The sequence below is a fragment of the Propithecus coquereli genome, unplaced genomic scaffold (assembly GCF_000956105.1).
Source record: "Propithecus coquereli isolate 6110/MARCELLA unplaced genomic scaffold, Pcoq_1.0 Scaffold117, whole genome shotgun sequence".
Classification (NCBI taxonomy): Eukaryota; Metazoa; Chordata; class Mammalia; order Primates; family Indriidae; genus Propithecus; species Propithecus coquereli.
In genome coordinates, this window is record NW_012135747.1 from 936190 (window position 1) to 946199 (window position 10010).

A 10010-nucleotide genomic window follows, 5' to 3' on the forward strand; every position below is an offset into this window, starting at 1 on the left:
AAACCAATGCTAAGTGAACTATCCAAGGTCATGGGCCCACGAAGAGCAGAGCTGGGAATGCAAACAGGTTTCCTCCACTGCCCAGTTAGCCACAGGGCAAGGGGCAGCTTTCCTCCCGTCCTCAGGTTCAGGCATCCAAGTGGGCAGAGGCTCTGACCACGGCCCCAGGGCCTGCCCTCAGACTCACAGCTACCGTCCCCAATGAAGGAGCCTAGCCCCTTGCCTGTGCCAAAAGGCCCCAGTCCCAGGGAGGAGGGAGCCAGGAGAGGGCTCCTTGGGGGAACTGAGTCTGTTTCACCTGATCTCAGGCTTGGTGTCTCCCCCTGAGGAGCAGGAAGTGTGGCCCCCACCTCCAGGGACGGCTGCAGGGTAGACAGAGGTAGGGCTTACGAACCAGGGGCTTGGAACTTGTGGAAGGAAGGGCCCAGGAGCCCAGCTGGGTCCAGAGATCTGGCAGGAACAGACGCAAGTCAGATCCCAGAAGCTCCATTCACCAGGTGGCACCAGCCAGGGAATCAAGGCCACCCCGTGGAGGGGGTACTCTCCTTTGCAGCTCCACAGAGACCTGAGCTGGCGGCTCACATGGGTGGGAGTCAGGGCAGCTCTCCCCAGGCAGGTGGGCCCCAAATCCAACCTGACATCCAGACACAGGGCTCCAAGGATTAGCCCTGGAGATGAGCAGAAACCTCCCTTACAATCTGCCCTCTTGGGCGGGATTAGAACCAGCAAGGCGGTGCAGTCCGAGGGCTCCTGTCACACAGCGGGCAGTGGGGAGGGGTGCGGGCAGAGGAGGAAGAGCCCACCCCCCTCAGCGAGCTTCTGATCAGGACACCAGCTAGGCCAAGGCAGCGTGGCTCACTCAGAAAGCCACAGGCTCTGCATCGGGCCACCGGGACAACGAGGCTCAGCCTGCACAGAGTGTGTCCGCGCCCAGGAGTCCTCAGCACAGGCGAGAGCCCCGCCAAGGGCATTCGAACAGGAGGCATGCAGCATCTTATACACTGGGGGATCCACTTTCAATTTATTTCTTCAGAGAGTCCCACACCTTTAAAGGGGAAAATGAAAGGGAAAACCCAGCCCAGAGAGACAAGCAGAGGGGATGAGGGAGTTTAAGGGGATGTGGGGCAGCAACTTCCCTGTGGCTGGTGGGCTAGAGCCTCGGGGGCTTGGGGCCGGGGGAGCAGGTGGGCAGATGTGCCAGGGCAGAAGGAGATGCCACAGGAACAGGCACCAGCCTCTCCTTACCAGGCCCCAGCACAGATGCTGGGAGCCAGACCCCACCCCCAGAAGCACCTAGCACCCCTCTGTTCTCTGCGCCCATCATAAAGGGAACAAGTGTTCCAACTGCCGGGGAAATAAAGCCACAGAAAACAGCCTTTGAGAAGAATCCTGTTCCAACGCCACAGTGCTCCTCCAGGAATGTGTGTGATAAAGGCCCCTCAAGGACAGCAGGCATAGAAGCTTTCGGGAGAAGGTTCTGCTCTGGGCAGTGCAGCAGCTCTCAGAAGCAGGGATGGAACCCCCCTCCTTCTCTCTCCCCCCATCCTCCCCCAGCCCTGGAGACTCCGGAATGTGCCTTCCTCCCCCAGACAACCAAACCCAGAGGATCCTGAGAAGAGAGTGAGAAATCTGGTGCCAGGGCCAGCAAAGTCCTCAGGCTTACCCAGCCTCTCTCGGACCTATAAATAGCCCTCATCCCCCTGTGGGCCCAGAGCCTCAAGCACCCAACACCTCCCCCTGGCAGGGCCCCCACGCAGACCCAGGACTCACGAGCCAGAACGCCAGGCCTCCTGTCACGAAAGCAGGGCATCCTCCACCCACGTGCACTGCTTTCTAAGGACAGTGTGCTGCAGCCAGGGGTGACAAGGCCTCAGGAAGCTGAAAGGGGCTGGGCAAGGGAGAACTCAGACCTGTATCTCGGCTCTCCTGACCCTACAGCCTCACCTGCCTTTCTGGCCAGAGGACCCCGCCCTGCAAAGCTGACCTTCAAGTCCAGCATCTCAGAGTGAGCCCAGAAGTCATCCACGCATCAGCCAAGGGGTCCAAGCCCAGACGTTACTTGGACCTCCCCTCCCAGCTCCGGGACCCGATCAACAAAATATTACAAACCACCCTCCAAGGTCAAATGCCCGCTGCTGCCTGTTCCCCAAACCCAATCACTCCCAAACTACCTTCACCATGTCTTCCAGATCTGCATGTGGCTGTACAATTATTTACAAATTTCTTCATATGGACTCCTTTTTACTTAAATCTACTTATTGAAAATGTCACAATAAATAGAATGCCAGTACCGCTTGTCCTAAACAATAGGTAGCCAATAAAAATATATCATTAAAACAAAACAGTGCTATAAAAGTCTGGAAACTTCTCCCCTGCCCTCAGCCCATGTCCTGCTCCTTAGGAAGAGGGGAAGTCAGCACGCCTTCCAGAGGCATTAGAACATATTGGCACCAAGCTGAGACTTTCTCCTTGCCATAAAAGGACTGAAACAGAATTGGAAAAGGAATCCCCTTCTTGTTCTCATTTTGTGCCACTTAATACAGGCCCTATGCCACCTAAAAACATCTCAAGGGAACCATCGTATGATCCACCCCGTACTTTGGGAATGCTGGACTGGAGTCTCCCTCTGCCTCATGCTTAACACAAGGGGGAAACACACACCTGTGCCCCTTCTCTGATCACACCTTCAGTGCACCACTAGATCCCCTCTGATCTCACACCAAGACCCAGTAAGTCCCTCTCGACACACCCACCCCCGTCAATCAACCCCCAGAGGTCACCGCTGACTCAGGTGGGACACCAGGTAGACCAGGCCCACCAAAAGGAGGCCACGGACGCCGAGCATCATGAGCAGGAAGAGGAGCAGGATGGAGGTCACTGGCTCCACAGCATGGTTGCCAAGATGCCACTGCGGGAAGCCCATGTTCACCAGCTGCCGGTTGAGGTCACTGAAGGGGGACTGAGCAGCACCCAGCCTGATACCTGCCTGCTGCTGACGGGGTCCAGGACCCCCTGTGGGGGCACCATGGCCCCTGTTGAGAAAGCTCTGGAAGGTGAAGACAGAGAGAGGAATGAATCCAGGGAACTCTTCCCTGGAGTTGAGGCGCCAGCCAGGAGACCACCCCTCTAAGCTGGGCCCCGCCCTCCCCTACAGCCATCCTGGGCCACACCCTTCTTTTTCAGCAATCCCAGGATGCCACCCATAAGAATCCCAACAACCGAGTCACAAGCTCTCAGAGCACAGAAAATGGCAGTCCGCATTCCCCATGTCATGCCCAGGGGAGAAGGTGCCCAGGACAGAGAAGAGAGCAGGTGGTTGAGGCAGGTTGGACAGCAGGGCATGGCTCTGGGGCAGGCATTTTTAACACCCATTGCTCCTTTCTTTAAAATGACGATTCTGTGCCATGGGCTCACCTCCTCCACTCCGTCTCCAGCTCCTCTCTCACCCAACAGACTCTTAAAAGAAACATGCCAGCTGCAGTGGGGTTTGCTAAAGGAACATAAGCTCTTGGACTTGAAGTCTGGGGAGGCTGCCCCCCTCCCCGGGCGGAGGGAGAACTGGGGGTTAGGGGCTGGGCAATAATCCACTATGCTCCCCAGCTTTCTGCAAAGAGGGCTTCAGGCCAGCAAAGGTTAATGACCAGCAAGAGAGACTTCTGGGAGCGAGGAGCAACCAGTACAGCAGAGGCCAGCTGTCCCTGCCACAGGGATGGGTACCCACCTGTCGAGGAGTGCTACCTCTCGGTGCCGCGGCGGGCCTCACTCGGGGGTCGTCATCCTGCACGATTTCCCCATTGGCCAAGATCCTCACCATCTTTCCAGGAGCTGTGGGCGCCTGTGGGCTGCACCTGCAATGCATGGCCAGGGTGGGGGCCCGATGGAAGCCATGTGACACAGAAGTCCCCTACTCCCTCATTCTTAACCCTTAGTGATCTATGACCAAAATCATGAGGGCCTGAGGGTGATTCTTCCCCTAACCTCAAAAATCTTGAAGGAAAAAATTTACCAGAAATTGAGGGATGCTTGCTTTCAGTGGTGCTCACACAGGCAACCCACGCTGAGCAGATGCTGTGCCTGATTAATAAGAAGAGAAGAAATAAATGCAAGTTGTTTGCCAGGAAAAAAATCTTTCAGACATTGAGTCCACTAGGAAAACTATGAAAAAGGATCCTTGGAGAAGGAAATTTTATTACCCAGCACTAGCAACTGGGCCTAGAGCCGTTGCTATGGACTGTGGAAAGCCCACGGAGGTGCACCTCACTTAAGCCCCGCGACACCCTTCTGAGGGAGGTACTAGCGCACACAGCTGTTGTGCAGGTTGAGGCACAGAGAAGTTTAAGTGGTTTTCCAGGGATCATACATCTGTGGGCAGCAGAGAAAGAACAGGAAGCCAGGAACTCTAGCTCTAGGGGCCCTCTGGGTACTAAACCAGGCGTCCGGGGCCCCAGGATCCTCAGTGTGGCTCAATTTCCCTTCCGTTAGAAAATGGGTCCAGCATGCTGTTCCCCCAGGGAATAAGTGCCAAGGACCTGGGGCTTTTCCCTCCAGGAACAGGCCCTGGAGATCCGGGCCCCTTAGGGTTACTTTAGATCCACGGCCTGGCAGCAGACCACACTGGCCAGGCAGCCCCTGCGCTGCTCAGAAGAGCACACCTTTGCCGCAGAGGGCCAGCCCCTCACCCGTCCCTCACCGCTCAGGTAACTCCAGTCCAGCCTATGCTAACGGGAGGGCGGCGCCCCGCCTTCTCGAAATATGGCATGGGGATGCTGCGTGGCTCTGGGAAGGCTCCACTGCGCGGGCCCCAGGGGCGTCCCTCCGCTGGGGGCCCTTCCGAGCCTCTCCCCGGGCCTGAGTAAAGGCCATCTGCTCTCAGGAGATGGGCCACAGTTTCCATCTAAACTGTCAAAAGCACCCGCGATACACATGCCAAAAAGGGTTAAGGGCCGCCGCTGTCTTCTTGCCCGTGACCTGGAGCCTGGGACAGGCGGGTCCCCTTTCTGAAGGCTGCTGGGCCTGGAGCAGACCAAGTGGGTCGTGGTCGTCCGCAGTCTCTTTGTGCTTTGTCATCCCGCCCCCGCCGGGTGGGCCACAGGCGCCGGCCCTCGGCGCACCTGACGCCACGGGTGGGGGGCCGCGCATGGACGCTGCCCGGGCCGCCGAGCCCCGGCCGCCCGAGTCCAGGCGCGCGGAGCGGCGAGGGATGCGCGCCCTCCCGGCTGGGTCACCCACCTGCAGGCGCGGCTCGCGGCCTCGGCGGCGTCCACTCGTGGCGACTGCGGGGCCGCTTCCTCCCACCTGACCTCACAGGAAGCGCGCGCCGGAGGGGCGCGGCCGAGCAGCGGCGCAGCAGCCCCCTCTGCAGGCCTCCGGAGGGACTGCAGCTGCCGGCTCGGGCGCTGGCCATGCAGGGCGAGGGAGGGCCGAGAAAGGGGGCGACAGACCGGAGGGCAGGGGCCGCTGACGCAGGAAGGACGGGGAGGAGAACAGAAGTGGGGAAGAAGAAGTAGAGAAAGGAGGATGGAGAAGGGGAGGAAAGGCGAGCGGAGCCCACAGAGGAAAACCCGAGGAGGTGGCGGAGCCCTGGGCTGGGAGAAAAGGCGGGCACAGGCTCAGAGCACGAGGGTGACTTTGCTGAGCCAGCTCCGTGCATGCCCCTAGAGTAAGGCCCAACCCAGTCCTCAAGGAGCTCCAAGTCCCGTAGGGAAGATGAGGCTTGAACAGGGCAGGTACAGCTAACTGCAGCAGGCTTCCTGGAGGAGGTGCCTTTGAGCTGGGACCAGAAATACACCGTGGCAGAAGGCGCCACCTGGAAGGAGTGAATGATCAACCTCTGCCTCCTTCCTGCTCCTAGCTCATTGCTTCCCAACACCCTAGAATGCTGCTCTTATCTGCATCATCAAAACTGGCTCACCAACTTCTTTGACATGTGCAGCCCACGGAAAGGCAGGAAGGAAGAAATGGAGGGCTAATCATTTATTTTAAAGTGGATGTAGCATGCACAATTTCCCTCTCATTCGTTGGCAAGAATGAACCACGTGGCTACAGGGCAGCTAGGCTGCAGAGTCTCCAGTGACATCCCTGTTTCATTCCTGATGTTTGTATTTGTGTCTTCTCTGTTGTCTTTCACTTTTGCTAGAGGTTTGTTAATCTTATCAATGTTTTCAAAGAACTAGCTTTTGTGTCACTAATTTTTCTGTTTTCAATTTCATTGATTCCAGCTCTTATCTTTTTTATTTCCTTTCTTCTACTTGCTTTGGGTTAATATTGCTCTCCTTTTCCTAAGTTCTTAAGGGGGGAGCTCGGATTATTGATTTGAAACTTTTTCTCTTTTTCAGTGTAAACATTTAGTACTATAAGTTTCCCTCTTAGCATTCTTTTAGCTGTGCCCCACAAATTTAGACATGTTGTGTTTTCATTTTTATTTAGTTCAACATATTTTCATTTAAATTTTTGCTACTTCTCCTTTAACCCATGGATTATGTAGAAAGGGGTTGTGTAGTCTCAAAGTGTTTGGAGATTTTCTGTTATCTTTCTGTTATCAATTTCCAGTTTAATTCCATTGTGGTCAGAGAACATACTCTGCATGAGTTCAATTCTTTTAAATTTGTTGAGGTTTCTTTTATGGCCCAGGATATGATCTTTCCTGGTGAGTGTTTCGTAAGTGATTGAAAAGAATGTGTATTCTGCTGCCTTTTGGATGTAATGACCAACAAATCTTGACTGTATACTGTTGGTTGATGATGTTGTTGAGTTCTTCTATATCTTTGATGACTTTCTGTCTAGTTCTATCAATTGTTGAGACAGGGGCATTGAAGTCTCTACCTATAATTATAGATTGTCTATTTCTCCTTTGCTTCACATATTTTGCAGCTCTGTTGTTTGGTGCATACACATTTAGGTTTGATATGTCTTCTTGGTGTATTGATTAATTTATCATATATAATGTTTCTCTCTGTGTGTCTCTGGTAATTTTTCTTGCTCTGAAGTCTACTTTGTCTGTTTTCTTTTAATTAATATTTGCATGATATACCTTTTTTCCATCGTTTACCTTCAACTTGACTATATTGTTATATTTGAAGTGAGTTTCTTATACATAGCGTATAGTTAGATCATGTTTTTAAATCCATTGTGCCAATCTGCCTTTTATTTGGATTATTTAGACCATTACATTTAATGTAATTACTGATATCTTGGGGCTTAAGTCGCCCAATTTATTTTTTGTTTCTGTTTGTTCTCTGTCTTTCATTTCCCTGTATTTTCCCTGCCATTCTGTGGGTTGCTCGAACATTTTATAAAATTCCATTTTGCTTTATCTATAGTATTTTTTAAGTATATCTCTTTGTATAGCTTCTTCAGTGGTGGCTCTAGGTATTGAATTGTATATACATATCACAGTTTACTAGGGTCATCATCTTACTACTGTGGGTGAAGTATAAGAACTACTTTCTTGGCCGGGCACGGTGGCTCCGCCTGTAATCCTAGCACTCTGGGAGGCCGAGGTGGGTGAATCGTTTGAGTCAGGAGTTCGAGACCAGCCTGAGCAAGAGCGAGACTCCGTCTCTACCAAAAATAGAAAGAAATTAATTGGACAGCTAAAACTATATAGAAAAAATTAGCCAGGCATGTTGGCACATGCCTGTAGTCCCAGCCACTTCAGAGGCTGAGGCAGTAGGATCGCTTGAGCCCAGGAGTTTGAGGTTGCTGTGAGCTAGGCTGACGCCACGGCACTCTAGCCCAGGCAACAGAGTGAGACTCTGTCTCAAAAAAAAACCAAACAAACAACAAAAAAATAACTACTTTCCTTTATATTCCTTTACTCTCCCCATTATACTGTAATTGTCTTAAATATTTTCTATATACACATTTACAGCCACATCAGAAAGTGTTACAATTTTTGCTTTAATTGTCAAATATAATTCATAAAATTCACAGGTAGAAGGAAAACTTGTCATGTTTAACCATATTTTTGCTTACCATGTTATTTCTTTCTTCCTAATGTTTCAAGGTCTATATTGTTTCCTTTCTATATGGAGAATTCCTCTAGCCATTTTTTTATGGTAGGTCTCCTGGTAATGGATTATTTTAGTTTTCCTTCATCTGAGAAAATCTTAATAATCTCTTCATTCCTGAATGATATTTTCACTAGGTATAGAATTCTGTGCTGGCCAGGAGCAGTGGCTCTCATCTGTAATCCCAGCACTTTGGGAGGCTGAAGTGGGAGACTGCTTGAGGCCAACAGTTCAAGACCAGCATGGCCAACAACATAGCAAGAGCCTGTCCCTACAAAAAATTTAAAAATCAGCCAGTTAGTGGTGCATGCCTAGAGTCCTAGCTACTTGAAACGCTAAGGCAGGAGGACCACTTGAGCCCAGAAGTTTGAGATTACAGTGAGCTACGACTGTGCCACTGCACTCTAGCCTGGCTGACAGAGCAAAACCTTTTCTCTCAAAAAAAAAATAAAAAAGAATTCTGTGTTGACAGTTCTTTCTTTCAACATTTGAAAAATAGCATACCATTTCTTTCTGGCCTCCACAGTTTCTAATGAGAAATCTGCTGTCATTTGAATCATTTTCCCCTAAAGATAAGGTGTCATTTTTCCTCTGGCTGCTTTCAAGATATTTTCTTTGTCTTTTATTTTCAGAAGTTTAATTATGATGTGTTTAGGATGGATTTCCTTGGGGTTTTCCTATTTGGGATTCATTCTGCTTCTTAAATCAGTAGTTTTATATCTCTCACCAAATTTGGAAAGTTTTCAGCCATTATTTCTTCAACCTCACTCTTTCTTCTCTCCTTCTGGAATTTCAATGATATAAATATTAGACCTTTTGTTATAGTCTCACAAGTCCCTGAGTCTCTGTTCTTTTTTTTTTAAGTCCATTTTCTCTCTATTGTTCAGATTGTGTAACTTCTATTGTTTCATCTTCCAGTTTATTGATTCCATTCTGCTACTGAGCCCATCTACTAAGCCTTTTATCTTGATTATTGTATTTTTTATTTCCCCTTTCCACTGGTTCTTCTTTGTATCTTCTATTAATATTTCCATTTTTTTCTTTATATCTTCTATTTCATTGTTGAGTCTTTCTGTTTCTTCACTATTTCAAGTGTGTTCATAATTGCTCAATGAAGTATTTTTTATTATGGTTGCTTTAAAATCTTTGTCAGGTAATTCTAACATCTCTGTCTCTCAGTGTTGGCATCTATTAGTTGTCCTTTTTCATTTGATTTGCTATCTTCTTGGCTCTTAGTTTTGACAAGTGATTTTCTAATACAACCTAGACATTTTCACTGTATGTTATGAGACTCTGGATCTTATTAAACCTTCCATTTTAGTGGGATTTTTCTGTCGGTGGTCTATCAGAGGAAGGAAAGACCTACACTGTTAATGATATGTGGAGGCAGAAGTCCAGGTTCACCGCTCAGCCTCCATTAGTACCCAAGTTGTGGGAAGGAGTGCTCCTTGTTACTGCTGGAGGCCATGGCAGTTTCTGTTCCCTGGATGGTCTCTACTGACACCGTGGTGGGAGAGATGCATTACCAGCTAATGGGGATAAAAGTACTGACTTCCTATTTTGCCTCTAACACTATTCCAGCAGGGATGCCGGACACCTTGTTATAGACTCACAAGGGTGGAAATTTAGGCTCACCACTTGGCCTTTGCAGGTGTGGGGTTTTTTCTGTGGTGTTTGGCTAGAGTAGAGCACTTATTGTCTAAAAGATTTCTGTCTTGCTAGGTACCTTTCCTCCCACTTTTGCTAGACAGAGTAGGTTTTCAGGGGGCTTTTATCGTCTATACCCTTGGCTACTTCCAGGTTGCCAGCCTCTTTAGCTCCTCATCTGGGATATATGAGCCAAAAGGGACACCCAGGGAACTTACCACCATGTTTTCATCCCTCAGATCCAAAGTCCCCCAACCAGTCTGCTTTCTTCTCTCCACCTTTCAAAGTCTTTTTATGATTGTTTTACACATAATGTCTAGGGTCTTTAGTTGTACTTAATAGGAAGAATGGGGG

General features: G+C 50.0%; 1 protein-coding gene across 1 annotated transcript; it reads right to left on the bottom strand.

The window, feature by feature from the left end:
• Positions 1-2238: 2238 nt before the first annotated feature.
• On the bottom strand, positions 2239-5297 carry LOC105821895 (chromosome unknown open reading frame, human C10orf35). Its single transcript, XM_012658735.1, has 4 exons — positions 5230-5297; positions 4007-4074; positions 3722-3848; positions 2239-3046 (listed from the first exon to the last, which is right to left on the bottom strand). The coding sequence occupies exons 3-4, from the start codon at positions 3812-3814 to the stop codon at positions 2777-2779; spliced, it is 363 nt and encodes a 120-aa protein (XP_012514189.1). The 5' UTR covers positions 3815-3848; positions 4007-4074; positions 5230-5297; the 3' UTR covers positions 2239-2776.
• Between the last annotated feature and the right edge of the window lie 4713 nt (positions 5298-10010).

Excerpts from the sequence above, each read along its gene's own strand:
- LOC105821895 (XM_012658735.1), bottom strand. The coding sequence starts at position 3,814 with ATGGTGAGGATCTTGGCCAATGGGGAAATCGTGCAGGATGACGACCCC. Across the intron at positions 3,047-3,721 it reads GAGGTAGCACTCCTCGACAG|AGCTTTCTCAACAGGGGCCA; the intron begins GTGGGTACCCAT and ends TTCACCTTCCAG.